Source organism: Schistocerca gregaria, chromosome 4, assembly GCF_023897955.1.
Source record: "Schistocerca gregaria isolate iqSchGreg1 chromosome 4, iqSchGreg1.2, whole genome shotgun sequence".
NCBI lineage: Eukaryota > Metazoa > Arthropoda > Insecta > Orthoptera > Acrididae > Schistocerca > Schistocerca gregaria.
The window spans coordinates 762,516,298-762,535,010 of record NC_064923.1 but is presented as its reverse complement, the minus strand read 5'-3'; the positions used below and the strand labels follow the sequence as shown (position 1 = coordinate 762,535,010).

The following is an 18,713-nucleotide window of genomic DNA, read 5'->3' as shown; positions in this document are numbered from 1 at the left end:
TTATGCTGGGGTGGGTAATTGTTGTAGCTCAGGGGCCACTTTGTGGTAGCTGGGGTTATGGGAGGACTGCGTGTATTAAAATGTTTGCATTCACTAGTTAACTTTTTATTTCAGAAAGGTTCAATTCTTCATTATACACAGGACATTAATCACCGATTGTACATTTTTTCAGAGTTTCATGGTTTCACTATCATTTATATACTTAAATTTCCACAGATAATATGGAAATAGACCAGATCAGTGGAATAAAGCTGCACATTGTGCTGTATGTGCAAATAATGTTGATACACTTGGTACTCGGTGCTGTTGCTGATGGGAGAGAGTGTTAATCGGAAATGCATTTACGATTACGCCCACTAGCTGCCGCACAAAGTGTCAGTGTGGTTTGCGTGAATAGTATTTGCAATTCACATGCATATTTAAGTGGCTGTCCTAGTGAAGACCTTCGGTCATCCACAGGAAGGAAATGTCAGTTCAAGGAAGATTTCTCTGACTGTGATGATGGGCTGCACAAAAACCTGTAGTGTTGTGCATGTGGCCCACGGGCCACTATTTGCTCACACCTGGCTTAGTGTATGTGCTTATATGACATTCTTGTAATAAAATGAACAGCCGTCACTGAATTTCTTACTTTAAAAATTCGAGTGAGTGGAAAGATTTTTCAAAGCAATATTCCAATATTTGTCTCTTAAATTTTGGATTTAATGTTTTTATTGACCATTGAAAGTGTATTGAACTTATTGTACTTGAGTAGTGTAATTTTTCTGCACAAGTCTTTTTTCTTTTATTTATCATAGTTTGCTCGTGTTATGTGGTCATGATTTGTCTTGTAGAGGGAGCGGCTTACTGAAAAAGCACAAAACGGGTAAGATGTACTGTGATGTCATTATGAGTATCTGCAGATTTTGGAAGGAATTTCTGCATGAATGCTGCATGAATGTTTTGAATGGCCTCCACTATAATTTGGATTACAGTGTACTCTCCATTATCTGTGGTAATTGCGGACATGAAAACAATGGATAATCAAATTTAGCAGATAACTCACAATTTAAGTACACGGTACTTTATTAGAGCTGTTCAAAAACAAAAATCACAGTGTCATAATTAAAATCACTTAAATGATTTTTACAATACATTCTATTTTATTCATTGTATAGTGTGTGAGAATAAGTTACTTACAAAAATAGAGTCCAAGCCAGTTTCACGTTACACTACACTACTTTGAAGCAACATAATCCTGAATTGATTTATGTCTCAGTGAGGAAGCTTGTCTTTCACATAGCAAACTAAAAATTTCTTTTACACAACCCCAAATTGTCAAAAAGTGGAGCATCTTCTTGCTGTTCCAGGTAGTCATTAACTCTTTGGCCCATTGCAGTGCTGATGCATGCCCGATTGCTATTTTTGGAATTAGAGGAACGTTATCATCTTCATTGCATTCACCTCCTCAGATTTCCGTTGTACTTGCTGAGCAATAGCACTTTCACTTAACATCCCGTGACCTTGCTCTGTGCGGTCCACATCAGACCTTTAAGAAATATTTTCTTTGTCAACCGCTTCATACAGTGGACTACTTTTCAAAACAGCAGCTAATGCTGCTAATGAGCAGTCATTGTAATCAAAGATTTCATCAATTTTAGGATTAATGTTTTTCTATGACTTGATTAAGGTTGAGGCCTTCTACACCCCATAAATTGCGTTTAGCACAGTCAGTTGTTTCCAAAATGTTTGTAGATGGCTACCTTCATCAATAAGTTTCTATAGCTACCTTCATCAATAAGTTTCTATAGAAGATTTCTTCTATAAATTTTCTTCATGACAGCAATGACGTCCTGATCAATTGGCTGAATTAAGGTTTCACAGTAAGAGGTAAGGATTTTACGAATATCATCCCATTATCCGATCATCCGTTTTCAGAAAAAGTTCATTCGAATGCAATGGTGCATTGCCCAGTAACATTAAAACCCTTGCAGGTAGACCCTTGAACGCTAAATGTTCTCGCACCTGTGGCACTAAGCAGTTTTGGAACCATGTTTGAAATATTGTGAAGTCCATCCAAGCACCTTTTGGTGAAAATAATGGAATTGTGCAGTTCTTATTCTTTGAAATAGTGTGGTTTTTTATCTTTATCTATTAAATCAAGCTTAACTTTGTGGTCCTGTACAACAGCACAGTTATCTTTCCCTTACTTGATTTATAACCAGGCACATTACACTGTCACTAAAGCTAAAGTGTTTGTTGGTAGACTCTTCCAAAACAGTCTGGTTTTATCAGTTTATCTGCATTGTATATTTTTGCTCCAGCTCTAAATTTTTGTCATGCAATAGTGCCCTGAAAATCATTACAAATTTCAGAAGCAACCTTATTATCTGCACTTTTCTTCTCGGATGGCGGTCTCCTGGGTACTGTGACTGACGCTGTTTAAATGTTATTAGTCAGCTGGAAGATGCATTAAAATCTTTCAATCACCAAGGTTTTGAAGAAAAACTGTGCCTGTTTGGCGCATATTAGGCCAGATACTTGTGTGCCGTCTGCTCTTTTCTACTGAAACCATTCCAATGTGGATTTATCCAGTCCTGCATATGCAAATATTTTTTGCAGCCTTATGCTTTGACAAAGCTTGATGAGTCAGAAATGCCAACAAACTCAGTTACTTTGTCTTTGTTTTTCTGAATATCATGGATCATAGTTCTAAATTGTCAGCATAACACGTTTTCATTTTTCAGATGTTGTTTGGCACTAACAGAATCCTAATGACTACAGCAGCCATCATAAAAATATAGTCCAGCACTTGAGGGGTTCTAGCAGCACATTGTTTAATGCACTGGTGTTGTAACGTGAAATTTTTCTTCACTGGCAATCACTCCAGGGTATTTTCAGCAGCTTAAAAAATGTTGGGAGAAAGAGGCTGCCGATAATCCAAAAAGTGATAATTGAGAGTTTACTCTGCTCGCTTTCGAGCAACGATTATTTTATAGTGACTGTTCAGTAGATACTAAGTGATACTCTTTTAACTTAATGATGGTGCAGTACGTATAACAGTATGTGCCATTTGTGTCTTGGTTTCTTGCAGTTAGTTGAGGATGCGGCACACAATTAATTTGAAGACTGCAAGACATACACTAGTCTAAATAATTTAGGAGTAAAGGAGACCACTATCTGCATAGCAGAAGCATTGATTCATTGACGGAAACAAAAAAGTAATAAAACTTGTTATCTTCCAGAATAAATTCTTTGTGTATTTGTACTCTACCTTAACAATCTTCTCTATCCTACTGTGCCCACACTCCCCAACAGTTTTCCCCTTCTGTGTCCTGTCACCCTCTCTCTGTCCACGTCTTCACATCGTCTCCTGTGCTGCACTCCACTGCCTCCAGTACCTGTACATCTGCGACACCATCCTTCCCTCCTGCATTCCTAGCCAGCAAACCTGGTACCTCTCCCTGAGCCACCAGCTACCGACACCAACCTCTCATCCTACCCTCCCCTAACCTACCCTACCCACCAAAATGCAGTTGTGGCAGTGTCTGTCCAGGTTGCACAATGTAGGAGCGTGCACGTGTGTGTGTGTGTGTGTGTGTGTGTGTGTGTGTGTGTGTGTGTGTGTGTTGCACTAACTTCCAATTGTCTAAAAACCATGTACAGACCAACAGATTCCCATTTTGGTGGATGGTAATAGAAGCTCTTCTCGCATTAACAATCAGTTGTAAGTAGTATCACTTGTAGTAATGGCACAAATAGTACTGCAGACACACTGTTAATTTCTATAAGTATTTTAAATCTGAGCTTGCTTTTATATGAACAATTTGTTTCCATTGTCATCGAGGCAGGACCGGTTCGAAAACATTTTTCCACACAAGCAACTTACCGTTTGCCCCCCTTCGCCCCTGTCCCTCATAAACTTTCACCAGTAATTGGGCATCCCTGGTGCTCCTTTCAGTGTGACCCAAGCGGCTGCTACTAATTGCAATCCATACCGTATAGAAGTCTTACCGCTGAAGCACCTCTGACGCCCCTCTCAGCCTAGTGCTCCCAACTTGCTTGCGGCTTGTGTTGCTTGGATCTGAAACTGGCCTTCTATAAAGGAAGTCATCATTTCTGGCATCAGCAAAAAATAAATTTCTTTGAATTTTAGGAAATAGAATGTTGAGAAAATTATTGAAAGGTCTGCAGACGACCAATTTTTCATGATTTTTATACAGGGTGACAATTATTGAACTGTGTGAAAAAACGTAAATTAGTTACAAACTATGGCATGCACACACTTTAGTCAACATGTAAATGTCACTACAGTTATTTCGATTTAGGTTATGACATATTCAACATGCCTGCCGCCTTTGGTGAAGATCCCAAAGTGTCCTCCAGGACATCAAACAGTCTCCCGCTTTGATGGGTCAAACTCCGTCTTGCGTGAACCACATCTTGTCGAAATCAGGGTCACTTCAGATAATGGGAATGAAATCGTCTACCAAAACCTTCACGTACTGTTTGGTAGTCACTGGACCATCAAGGAATGTCGCACCAGTTATTCCATGACTGGACATTGCACACCACAAAGTCACCCATTGAGGGTGAAGAGACTACTCGATTGTGGCATGCTGATTCTCAGTCCCCCATATGCGCCAATTTTGTTGATTGAGGAACCCATCAAAATGAAAGTGGGCTTCCTCGCTAAACCAAACCATATTCATGTCAAAGTCCTTGTTTGTCAATTCTGTGGACAATAGTATTGGTGGAAGACAACTGCTGCTCCATGGTCCTGGGGCTTAATGATTGATGGGTTTGAATTTTGTGTGAGAAGAGATGTAGGTCTTCAAAAACAATTTATCGCTATGCCTCACAGTTGATCCCCACCCATTTTGGAGCTCGAGTGATCGATTTCCTGGGGCTGGTTTGAAACACAGTACATGTCTTCTCAATGTTTTCAGGCATTTTCACCCTTTTTGGGTGACTGACATTGCCAACTCTGTCATCATGAACACTATCCGTTATCTCAAACTTGCAAATCATATTCTTGATTGTTAGCACACTTGGACAGGTTGTCTTCAACTTTAACTTCCTTTGAACCACAGTCAGGCTGTTATTGCTCCCATAGTAGGTCTTCACAAGCACTGTATCCTCAGGCACACTGTACTGTGACATTTTCACGTGCAGATGGCCAACAACAAGAAGCTGCTTGCACGTGCACCCAGCCGTGTAGTTTGAACATCCTAATGCGAACTGTTCAGAAGTTATGAGGATTTTATTTCATATAGTTCTATAATTGTCATCTTGTACTTTTGTTGTAGCAATGTAGTGTCAACATAAATTATGTGACTTTTTCTATTTGTTATGTATCAAGTCAACTGCATTGCTGTCTTTTTAAGAGTTTTAGGGTCATCACATGGTATGTGATGAAGTGGTTTCCAGTGCACAGTGTTGGAGACGTGTGTCAGTTGCTGTTAGGTCATTCCGGTGATGAGAAAAGCACTAATCATTAGAGCAATAGAGACAACTTGAACATGAAAGTGGGTTGCATACGTATAATTTGCTCAACTCAAGTGTTTATTTTTTTGTTTGGAGTTGAAATTTCATGCCACAGGCCTCTCATCTTCTGTTCAAGTGGGTTTCATATTAGCAAATTATTTCAGCCATATATTGACTTGTGATTATAACTGATTTCCAAAGTATCAGTTTTCCACTAGGCTCATCCTCTTCTCCAAGTAGCATCTTATCATTGTTGCACTCTATTCTTGTTAACACTGTGTGAAATATGTTTTGAACATTTTGACATACACAAGTAATGAAAATTTCCAAAAAGGTGTAGAGTGTATATGTGGCATCTTTGAACATGCCTCAAGAATTGTCTTTTTTTAATAATATGTAGCAGTTCTTTTTGCTTTTTCATCATGTGAAGATCCATGGCATTTGATTATTTCAGTATACAGGGTCTACATTGGAGGCAATAATGCAAATACATTTCAAAGGTCTCAGTACATTTTTCAATGCTTAGGTCTGAGTTGCGATTTTGACACCCTTAAAGGTGGTATTTGAAGGAAGAGTTATATTTTTAAAATGGTATTGTAGGACCAACAAATTTGTCTCTCACACAATACACTGTACTTCTCATTGTCAGTTGAAGGTTGAAGGTCTGACCTTGTGAAGAATTTTCTTGCTAGCCTGTTCAATTCTAGATTTTATCTATCACTTGGAATCAATTTTTTGCCCAAAGGTGGTATTTGAAGGAAGAGTTATATTTTTAAAATGGTATTGTAAGACGAACAAATTTGTCTCGCACACAATACACTGTACCGTGAACATCACTGAATCTAAGTTATTGTGACATTCAAGGTGATGTACCCATCAAATTGAAACTTCCTGGCAGATTAAAACTGTGTGCCTGACCGAGACATGAACTCGGGACCTTTGCCTTTCCCGGGCAAGTGCTCTACCATCTGAGCTACCGAAGCACAACTCACGCCCAGTATTCACAGCTTTACTTCTGCCAGTATCTCGTCTCCTACCTGCATACAATCAAATTGTTTACTATATTCATGAGGTAATTTTTTGTGTTAATGACAAATTTTAAATTAATTAGTTACAACTGTTGATAATTCACTTATAGAGAGTATAACAAGTTACCAAATGAAGGGAGATTTAGATATACTTGGTGAGCAAATCAATTTGCATGGTGTGCTAGATTTTTCACTATAGAGATGCTGACATTTTCAAGCTGTCGTGCCTCAACTCAAAAATTGAGTAATGTGTGCTAGTAAAGAAATAATGCACAAAAGATTGAAAATTTGCATAGTGAGTGTCCCACACAATTTATTGTGCAACTGTTTGATCCATATGTAAGAATTTTGAATGCTATATTTGTGATAGGTCATTTTGATTAGATTAGATTAATACTTGTTCCATAGATCATGAATACGACACTTCGTAATGATGTGGAACGTGTCAGGTTAATAAAAGATGTCTGTACAAGAAATTACATTACACAAAATATTGCATGACACTGATGATTAAATTTTTTTTTTTTTTTTTTTTTTTTTTTTTTTTTTTTTTTACTTAGTTTATATCTGAAAATTCAGCCAATGAGTAGAAGGAGTTGTCATCTAGAAATTCTTTTAATTTATTTTTAAATGTTAGTTGGCTATCTGTCAGGCTTTTGATGCTGTTTGGTAGGTGCCCAAAGACTTTTGTGGCAGCATAATTTACCCCTTTCTGTGCCAAAGTCAGATTTAACCCTGCATAGTGAAGATCATCCTTTCTCCTGGTGTTATAGGTATGCACACTGCTATTACTTTTGAATTGGGTTGGATTATTATCAACAAATTTCATAAGGGAATATATATACTGTGAGGATCCCTAGATCCTTAAATAGATGTCTGCAGGATGACCGTGGGTGGGCTCCAGCAATTATTCTGATTACACGTTTTTGTGCAATGAATACTTTTCTACTCAACGATGAATTACCCCAGAATATGATGCCATACGAAAGCAGTGAATGAAAGTAGGCATAGTAAGCTAATTTACTGAGATTCTTATCACCAAAATTTGCAATAACCCTAATAGCATACGTAGCTGAACTCAGACGTTTCAGCAGACCATCAATGTGTTGCTTCCAGTTTAACCTCTCATCAATGGACACACCTAAAAATTTTGAAAATTCTACCTTAGCTACAGACTTCTGTTCAAATTCTATATTTATTACTGGAGTTGTGCCATTTACTGTACGGAACTGTATATACTGTGTTTTATCAAAGTTTAAAGAGAATCCGTTTGCTGAGAACCACTTAATAATTTTGTGAAAAACATCATTTACAATTACATCACTTAGTTCTTGGTTTTTGGATGTTATTACTATACTTGTATCATCAGCAAAAAGAACTAACTTTGCATCTTCATCAATGTGGAATGGTAAGTCATTAATGTATATCAAGAACAGTAAAGGACCTAAGACCGAACCCTGTGGGACCCCGTGTTTGATAGCACCCCAGTTTGAGGAATCAGCTGTTGTTTTAACATTACATGAACCTTTATTTCAACTTTCTGCATTCTTCCAGTTAAGTATGAATTAAACCATTTGTGCACTGCCCCCCTCAAACAATAATGATTTAGCTTATCTAAAAGAATTCCATGATTTACACAGTCAAAGGCCTTTGAGAGATCACAAAAAATACCAATGGGTGATGTCCGGTTATTCAGAGCATTTAATATTTGATCAGTGAAAGCATATATAGCATTTTCTGTTGAAAAGCCTTTCTGAAAACCAAACTGACATTTTGTTAGTACTTTATTTTTACAAATATGGGAGGCTACTCTTGAATACATTACTTTCTCAAAAATTTTTGATAGAGCTGTCAGAAGATAGATTGGGCGGTAGTTGTTGACATCCGACGTATCCCCCTTTTTATGCAATGGTTTTACAATGGCATATTTCAGTCTATCAGGGAAAACACCCTGCTCCAAAGAGCTATTACATACGTGGCTGAGAATCCTACTTATCTGTGGGGAACAAGCTTTAAGTACTTTGCTGGAAATGCCATCAATTCTGTAAGAGCTTTTACTTTTCAGTGAGTGTATTATTTTACTGATTTCAGAGGGAGAGGTTGGTGGAATTACAGTTGTTTCAAACTGCGCAGGTATGGCCTCTTCTATTATAGCCTTGCCTCTTCTAGTGAAGATCTAGATCCTATTTTCTCCACAACATTTAAAAAATGATTATTCAAAATATTTTCAATTTCTGATTGTTTGTTAGTGCACTTGTCATTCAGTTTTATTGCACTAAAGTCTTCCTGTGCTCTTGGTTGCCCTGTTTCCCTTTCAATAATATTCCAAATTGCTTTAATTTTATTATCAGAGTTACTGATCTCAGACATGATACACATGCTTCTGGACTTTTTAATAACTTTTCTTAGTACCGCACAATAGTTTTTATAATATTGAACAATTTCGGGGTCAGTACTCCCTCTTGCTGTTAGATACAGTTCTCTTTTACGGTTGCAAGATATTCTTATTCCTTTAGTTAGCCAAGGTTTTTTATATGTTTTCTTGGAATTATGTTTAACTATTCTCTTGGGAAAACAATTTTCAAATACCCTTAAAAATGTATTGTGAAATAAGTTATATTTCAAGTTTGCATCAGGTTCCTTACACACTTCATCCCAGTCTAGCTGCTGTAGGCTTTCCCTAAAGTTTGCAATATTTATATTGTTAATTGAACGCACTGTTTTGAAAGTCTGATTTATTATACTGCATGGAGCTATGTCATGTACTGTAACAAGCTGTGCACTATGATCTGAAAGACCATTCTCAACAGGATAAGCATTTATGTCCTTAAACTTATCTTGGTCTATAAAAAAGTTATCTATCAATGTACTGCTGTTCTTTGTTATCCGAGTAGGAAAATCAATGATGGAGCTCAAATTGAAAGAACTGAGTAATACTAAAAGGTCATTCTTCCTATTACACTCTTTCAGGGAATCAACATTGAAATCCCCACAAATGATAATTTGCTTCCCCCTGTCTGACAGATAGCACAACAAAGCATCCAAGTTTTCTAGAAATAGCTGGAAATTCCCTGAGGGGGACCTATACAATGTTACAATTATGAAAGTGCCATCATTTAGTTTAAGTTCAGTGGCACATGCTTCCATATGTTGCTCTACACAAAATTTTTTAGTTTCTAAATTTTTTGCACTGTGGAAGCTTTTGACATATATGGCAACTCCTCCTCTCATCATATTATCTCTACTTACATGTGCAGCTAATTTGTACCCATTGATGCTAACCTTTTGCATATCAGTGACAATGTGATGCTCAGACAGGCATAGTATATCTATTACATTCTTGGTTTCTATATCTTCTAAACAAAGCAGAAGCTCATCAATTTTATTCTTCAATCCCCCAATATTTTGATGAAATATACTAACAGTATTTTTCACTTTACTTTTGTGAGTATCTTGAACTTTTTTAACATCTTTAGTACTTTTATTCTTCAATCCCCCAATATTTTGATGAAATATACTAACATTATTTTTCACTTTACTTTTGTGAGTATCTTGAACTTTGTTAACATCTTTAGTACTTGCCTGGCTGAGTTTCCCACTGGACACTGATCTTACACTAAAAAAGAGTTTCCACCATGAGATGTAGTTCCTCCCCCCTTTAAATTTCCTGCTATCAGCCCAGCCAGTTTACCCTTCCCTTTCCTGTTGAGGTGTAGGCCATGTCTAGTATAGTCCCACCTACAGAGTGAATCAACAGGAACCACACCAATGTGTGACCCTGCACCAGATCCAAGTAGCCGTTCCAACTCCAAATTAACTCTCCTGACAGAAGAGGTCAGAAGAGGTCAAATGAGGTCGGTCGTGGCGCTCCAGAACCGACACAAACCCAACACTAGTATGATTCGATGCCGATGCAATCATTGCCAGGTCACACTTTATGCTGTACCCCGGATCTCTGTCAATACTGTTGCCCGGCAAACCCACAATAACCACGGTGTCTTCCTTAGTAAAACCTTTACATAGTGAACCTAAATCCTCTGTAACCTGCCCAAGTTCAGCACTAGGTTTGAAAAAACTTGTGACCTGGTAATCCAACCCTAATTCATCCTGCAGAAGTTGGCCCACACCCCTAGCATGCGAACTACCTAGCAACAAGACTTTCTTTCTCTTTGCAGACTTCCCTATATTCTTAATCAATTTGCTGCTGAAAGCTTGTTGAGCCCTGTCTACATCTACTTCTGTGAGAGGCTCATCAGTTTCTGACTGAGGCAACAGGTCAAACCTATTTTGTACATTAATAACAAAGCTGTCAGAAGAATTTCTTGGCCTGTTCCTTATGCCTGTTGCCACTTCCCACCCTCCTCCCCCCTTAACCTGCCCAGTTCTCGCCTAGCCTCATCTAACTCAGCCTGAAGGGCAGCAATTTTCCCCTCCTGTTCCACAATCTTCCTATCTCTACTGCATAGCCTACAGAACCAGTGATGAGTCTCGCTCATTTTCCCAATTCCCACGCCACTACAGTCGCCCAAATGAAAAAAGTTACTACATCCATCACACCAGACCCCGGAGCTAACGATCCTAAGGCACGTCAGGCACTTTACACTCATGGTACAAATCGATTTTAGTGACAGAAAGACAATTAAGTTACCGGAAAACAATGAAAATACGTGTACGAAAAATTAGGCCTACTCGCGACTATGTAAACAGTGGTTCAGAAGTTTTTTTACTGGAAATTACTTAAGAGATGACGATACTCTACAGATATAAAGAGGCAGCAAACGTATTTAGCACACTAAACTATCAGTAAATGCACTTAAGATTGCGATATGAAGTTTAATCTGAAAACTCAAAAGTTCGGCCTGGCCGCGATATGTAAACAAAACGAACTTTACGTGATTACTGTGAAAATACGAGAGTAAGACAAAAACCTTTAATGGTACGCTTGCAGAGCACTATAATTAACATAATAAATTAGTTTAAAGTGTTAAAAAACAGTTTATTACTACTTAAATTGTTTAACCAATACTATGAAATAGTGTCAGTGCTAGCAGTAGTGCTACTATTTACCAAGAAGGTTTGCTGGTATGTACAGGCATTATAGTGTTCTTCCTCCCCCCTTCCCCTTGGTAGAACTCTCAAAGTGATATATGTACAAAATTTGTTACAATGATGGAATATTTCAAAATGCAAAGTACACAATAATTGTACCTTCTCTATTCATATTGTAGCTAGCACTTAAGTGTGAGAAAGGTCATACATAAGTACAAAGGTTGTTGCAGTTTTATTATGTGTGGAAAATTTCTTTAGAAATAAAGATGTGATATACTAAACACACTGAGGTTTTCTTTTCAAGTTGTTTAAAAGCAGTAACAAGGTGGAGACTGGGGCATTCGCAAGTTACACCACCACTTAGGTACAAAGTGGCTGTAGTAGATATTTTTAATGCGTGCTTTGGAGAGTCACCAGATTGTTACTCATTATCTGTATTTTATTTCAAAAGTGCAGGCTGGTTTAAATTTGGCTTGAATAATTTTTACCATTCACGTATTTCATTATCATTTAATTTAGTTCAAAAAGAGTGTAATTTTCACCAAACTGTGTGCACATTGTGAGCCTCGGCACAATGTTGTCTTTAGTTAAACATCTATTTACCTTCAGTAAGGGATGATTGTGTTCATCTGATGGTCTCTGCAAGGTCTATATAGGGACAGGAAAGTATTTTGCACTAATTCAGGTGCGTCTCTGGAGGTACTGTAGGTGCTACATCATTAAGGAAAGCTTTCAGAATGATTAAAGGAGAGCGGCCATATTCATTGTGTTTTAAGCAGTGCCTAGTCTCACTTCATTTTTACTATTAGTCGTTTAGTCATACTCCAGTTGTTCAACAGTTAGCTGGTCATTATCTTCCTTACATTAAGTCTGTAAACCATTAATCATAATTTTTTTGCAACATCAAATGTGTAAAGTAACTACCCCATGTTGTAGTGATTGAATCTGTAATGTTGGCTTTAAGCAAAGTAGCAGAATAAGGGTGCACTTTCTCGTGCATTTAAGTAACAGAACAGTGACACTCGCATTTGAGTTTTTTCCTTGTCCCTTTTTTCCTGCCCAAGTTATAACTTCACTAAATCTTTATTTTGTTTACTCATTCAGTATAGTGAAGTCAGTGTTAACAATGTGTTAATGTGTACTGTAGACATGTTGCGAGTTATAATATGGAAGTTCAAAATGATATTGCCAGTAGTTTTAATTGAAATTGCTTTATATATATATATATATTAAAAACAAAGATTCCAAGACTTACCAAGCGGGAAAGTGCTGGCAGAAAGGCACAATGAACAAAACACACACACACACACACACACACACACACACACACACACACACACACACACACAGACACAGAATTACTAGCTTTCGCAACCGATGGTTACTTCTTCAGGAAAGAGGGAAGGAGAGGGAAAGACGAAAGGATGTGGGTTTTATGGGAGAGGATAAGGAGTCATTCCAATCCCGGGAGCAGAAAGACTTACCTTAGGGGGAAAAAACGACAGGTGTACGCGCGTGCACCCGCGCACGCACACGCACACACAGACACAAGCAGACATTTGTAAAGGCAAAGAGTTTGGGCAGAGATGTCAGTCGAGGCGGAAGTACAGACGCAAAGAAGTTGTTGAAAGAGGTGAGGTATGAGCGGCGGCAACTTGAAATTAGCGGAGGTTGAGGCCTGGCGGATATCGAGAAGAGAGGATATACTGAAGGGCGAGTTCCCATCTCCGGAGTTCGGATAGGTTGGTGTTGGTGGGAAGTATCCAGATAACTCGGACGGTGTAACACTGTGCCAAGATGTGCTGGCCGTGCACCAAGGCCTAGGCCAAGGCCTAGGTAACTACCAAGGCCTTGGTGCACGGCCAGCACATCTTGGCACAGTGTTACACCGTCCGAGTTATCTGGATACTTCCCACCAACACCAACCTATTCAAACTCCGGAGATGGGAACTCGCCCTTCAGTATATCCTCTCTTCTCGATATCCGCCAGGCCTCAACCTCCGCTAATTTCAAGTTGCCGCCGCTCATACCTCACCTCTTTCAACAACTTCTTTGCCTCTGTACTTCCGCCTCGACTGACATCTCTGCCCTTACTCTTTGCCTTTAAATATGTCTGCTTGTGTATGTGCGGATGGATATATGTGTGTGTGTGTGTGTGTGTGTGCGCGCGCGAGTGTAAAACTGTCCTTTTTCCCCCTAAGGGAAGTCTTACTGCTCCTGGGATTGGAATGACTCCTTACCCTCTCCCTTAAAACCCACATCCTTTCGTCTTTCCCTCTCCTTCCCTCTTTCCTGAAGAAGCAACCATCGGTTGCGAAAGCTAGTAGTTCTGTGTGTGTTTGTGTGTTTTGTTCATTGTGCCTTTCTGCCAGCGCTTTCCCGCTTAGTAAGTATGGGAATCTTTGTTTTTAATATATTTCTGTGAGTGCGCGCGCGCGCGCGACAGTATATATCTATCCTTTTTTCTCCCTAAGGTAAGTCTTTCTGCTCCCGGGATTGGATGACTCCTTACCCTCTCCCTTAAAACCCACATCCTTTCATCTTTCCTTTTCCTTCCCTCTTTCCTGACGAAGCAGCCGCCGGTTGCGAAAGCTCGAAATTCTGTGTGTGTGTTTGTGTGTTTTATTCATTGTGCCTGTCTACCGGCACTTTCCCACTTGGTAAGTCTTGGAATCTTTGTTTTTAATATATTTTTCCCATGTGGAAGTTTCTTTCTATATATATATTATTTAGCTCTTTGCAGTGTTTTAACAGATTTGCATCGTTCAACATTGCCACTCAAGTACACAGTTACTTATAATTTTAGCAATTACAGGAATTTTTCCTTAACTTCATTTACGATGAACCAACAGGATCAAGGCATGGAGTACGGAGGATACCACACTCATCACGTGGTGTTGGAGGACCTAGAGCTAGAAGATCGAACATGCACTTCAGGTATATACTTCGTGACCTCCTCCTGAATTTTGCGGTGTTTGTGTTTTTTTGTTTTGGAATGATCTTGAATGTTTTGATAGGATATGATTGAAATAGCATTTGCCTAAAATATTGTGAAAGAAATACCACAATACCAAACTATCAATATTTATAGTAGTAAGAGCCACTCACCATTGTGAACAAACAGGAAATGTATTTGAATCGGAGAGGATTAGTGTAAAGTGAGAGGAGGGGAGGGATGTTCTACAGTTCTGTTCTAGGTACAGTGACCAGATATAAGCCACACTATTACTAATGGGGGGAGAGGGGCAGGCAGAAAAACATCTGTCACATTATTAATTTATAGCTGCTCACAATATCCACTCTTAATGACATTTTATTTTTTGTTGTAATGTAGTTAAGTTACTCTACTTCTTAATCACAGTTTTCACCGTTGTCACTCTTAAATTCACTACCAGTATTTGTTTTATCGCTGTCAGTATTTTCATCAATCTCCTCCCAGAGTACATTGTGAGATGGAGTGTGTGGATGATACTCTTCTAAAAGCCAGTCAAAATATTGTTTTCAGAGGCAGTCATTAAGTGGTTTTTTTGTATTATTACATCAACCATCTCACTTTCGAAGTCATGCCCCAGGTATAACAACTTGGTCTGTCTTCAAAGCAGCAACTTAACTTTTGGTTGGAGAGGACCTTTACAGGCATCTAGCACTGACACGTTTCTCATACTGAGTAGCACACTGGGTTTGTGATTTCAAAATGCATAGGCACATCAAAATTATTTATGTTGTCATGCAGCATCATTCTTGGCAACAAATCATTTTCCCCTTGCAGAAATTTTTCCCTGAGCAAATTTTAACTGTTCGCAATAACATGGAAAGGAAAGGGGAGGGGGGGGGGGGGGGGGGGGGGAGCTGGCTAGTATACAGGGTGTTACAAAAAGGTACGGCCAAACTTTCAGGAAACATTCCTCACACACAAACGAAGAAAAGATGTTATGTGGACATGTCTGGAAACGCTTAATTTCCATGTTAGAGCTCATTTTAGTTTCGTCAGTATGTACTGTACTTCCTCGATTCACTGCCATGATTTCATACGGGATACTCTTCCTGTGCTGCTAGAACATGTGTCTTTACAAGTACGACACAACATGTGGTTCATGCACGATGGAGCTCCTGCACATTTCAGTCGAAGTGTTTGTATACTTCTCAACAACAGATGCGGTGACCGATGGATTGGTAGAGGTGGACCAATTCCATGGCCTCCGCACTCTCCTGACCTCAACCCTATTGACTTTCATTTATGGGAGCATTTGAAAGCTCTTGTCTACGCAACCCCGGTACCAAATGTAGAGACTCTTCGTGCTCGTATTCTGGACGGCTGTGATACAATACGCCATTCTCTAGGGCTGCATCAGCGCATCAGGGATTCCATGCGACGGAGGGTGGATATATGTATCCTCGCTAACAGAGGACGTTTTGAACATTTCCTGTAACAAAGTGTTTGAAGTCACGCTGGTACGTTCTGTTGCGGTGTGTTTCCATTCCATGATTAATGTGATTTGAAGAGAAGTAATAAAATGAGCTCTAACATGGAAAGTAAGCGTTTCCGGACACATGTCCACATAACGTATTTTGTTTCTTTGTGTGTGAGGAATGTTTCCTGAAAGTTTGGCCGTACCTTTTTGTTACACCCTGTATAGGGTAAGAGTTGAGTTTCTCTATAAAATAACCTTGCAATCTATGTGGTAGTGAAGTATAGTGTCAGGTAGAAAAGCCACTCGTACACATACACACATCGCACCAACAAATACTGCCACAGAATTTTGTCTGTGGTATACTCTACTCACAATTTCCAAACCTTTTTAAATGGATTATATGTTGAGAGGTAGGAACCAGATCTTTACTTTCATATGGTTATTTGGAAAAGACCCCATTTTCAAGTTAAAGAGCTCTGAAGGATTTTCTTAATCAGACAACAGTTTGCAGGTTGTTCTCCAGTGCTCTGCAATGCCACAAATTAGATTCATCCAAATGCTACATTTTGTTAGCTTCTCTGTTAGATTTCCTCTTTGCATAACAAATAACAGCAAGTTTGAAATTTGAATTGTAACTGTGTCAGATTCCAAAGTTGTTAGATTATGGTTTTCTTTCAGTTCACTACTCATTGCTGAAGATTCAGATTTACTCCTTACAGGAAAGCTGTGCCTTCCTTCTTTCCTGGGCTGCATTTCCTTTCCCTTCCCCTCCTTTCTTGCCCTTGCTCCTTCCCCTTTACCCTCTCCTCTCCCTCTCTTGGTGTCCTTGTTTATGTTGGCCCCCATATCCTCCTGGTTATGTTGGCTTTACAATTTGGTTTTGTTGCGTAATTACCTCATCCTTTTGACATTCTATGGTCCCTCTCTGTGGTTTGACCTCCATTGCTAAATTACTGTTCCGTAGTGTGAGCCATTTGGGGAAGAGCACCTTACCTAGTATATCCGATGTGTGCCCTCCTAGTTCCTTCCACCTTTTCCTTCACGTCGTTGTCTGATGCTAGGGTACATAGCCAGCACGGTAGCCAGTCTGTGTGGTGGGGTCGCTATGTACTCTTTTGGTTGAGCCCCCTGAAAACACAGGGATCACACTTCTGATACCTGAGCTGTGACCACCTCATGTAAGCCTAGGAGTGGCTGCTTGTCGTCCTGGAGCATCGGAATTCCTGGCAATGGCCGCCATGCCAGACGGCCCTTGCTGTGGCTGAGTGGCGCCCTTGAGAGAGCCCCGGATTGGAGCGGGTGGTGTCAGGGCAGATGAAATGCATATGGATCCAGAACTCTGGCCGTTCTTCTACGGCCATCTCTTTACATGGAGCTGATTCTTTTAGTCCTTCTTCTGACCCTTTGGTCTTCCCTTCCATTGCTACCCCTGGGAGGAAGGTCAGGCTCGTCGGCTAGGGGCGAAACCTTTCCCCCCACTATCTGGTTTGCACCAGGACTGATGGAGATACTTTCACCAATACCAAACCTTTATTTTTTGTGGAACACATTGAAAACAAGTTTGGCAAAGAGGACTCTCTGAGCAAGATGTGGTCAGGTTCGTTGTTGATTAAAACTGCTTCAGCTGCCCAGCTTGCGGCCCTTCATGCCTGTAACCATCTTGGCACAATTCCTGTTTCCGTTACCCCCCCCCCCCCCCCCCCCCACCAGTCTTCGAATATGGTTAAAGATGTAATTTTTCACAGGAACCTTATCCTTCAAACTGATGAGAAACTTGGGGACAATCTCGGACGGCGGGATGTTCACTTCATTCAGCGTGTTCAGAAGGGTCTGAAGGACAATCACATTGATACTGGTGCCTTTATCCTGGCCTTTGATGGAGATACCCTCCCTGAGAAGGTCAAGATTATGGTTTATCGATGTGACGTGAAGCAGTACATCCTACCACATTGAGATGTTTTAAGTGATTGTGTTTTGGCGACATGTCTTCCCGCCGTTAGCAGGCCCCTCTCTGTGGTGACTGTGGACGTCCACTCCATGAGGGGAGTTCCTGTGTTCCCCCCTCCTGTGTGTGTTAATTGTCATGGGAATCATTCTCCACGTTAACCGGATTGCCCAGTCTCTAACCTACACTGAGGCTCGTAAGAAGTATGCACGTCTTCATCCTTTGTCCATGACATCTAGCTATGCTTTAGTTACATCTTCACCCCCTTCCTTACCCCAGTCCCAAACCCCTCCCCTGCAGCTCCCACGCCCTCCCCTCTGGGGCTGCTCCCCCCTCCCCAGCTGGAGAAGTATCCCACTTCTTCGGCGTCTGCCAGTCAAGGTTGTCCCTCCCGGGATCCCCCTTCTCAGCACATTCCAGGCCAAAGGTCTTGTGCCATACGACAACCACGAGAACCACTGTCTGTGGGCCCCCAGGTCACCCAATCTCTTTCTGTTCCAGATCTTGCTGTACTTGGCTCCTTTTTGCCACACAGCCCTCCTCGATCTCAAACAGAAAAGAACAAGAAACGTAAGTCCCAGGACAAGGAGCCTCTGGTGTCGCCAAAGGTCCTGTCCCTACCTTCGCAACCTGACTCTGACCTGTTGTTCATAAACGTCGCCCCCTTCTTGTCGGTAACAGGTGGTGACCCGGCAGCATGACTGGCTTTAGCCTGTTCACCACTCATTTGAATCATCATTCTGTGGTTATCCAATGGAATTGTAATGGATATTACTGTCATGTTCCGGAGTTGAAGTCCCTTATTTCGTTTTA

At 40.2% G+C, this 18,713-nt stretch overlaps 1 protein-coding gene across 2 annotated transcripts in view; it reads left to right on the top strand.

Moving 5' to 3' along the window:
- Nucleotides 1-18,713, top strand: part of LOC126365828 (E3 ubiquitin-protein ligase KCMF1-like) — a 111,506-nt gene that overhangs the window by 70,569 nt on the left and 22,224 nt on the right. For both annotated transcript variants that reach the window (XM_050008455.1, XM_050008454.1), the window contains exon 5: nucleotides 14,383-14,480. In XM_050008455.1, coding sequence (XP_049864412.1) covers nucleotides 14,383-14,480 — 98 coding nt within the window. The remainder of the gene's footprint in view (nucleotides 1-14,382; nucleotides 14,481-18,713) is intronic.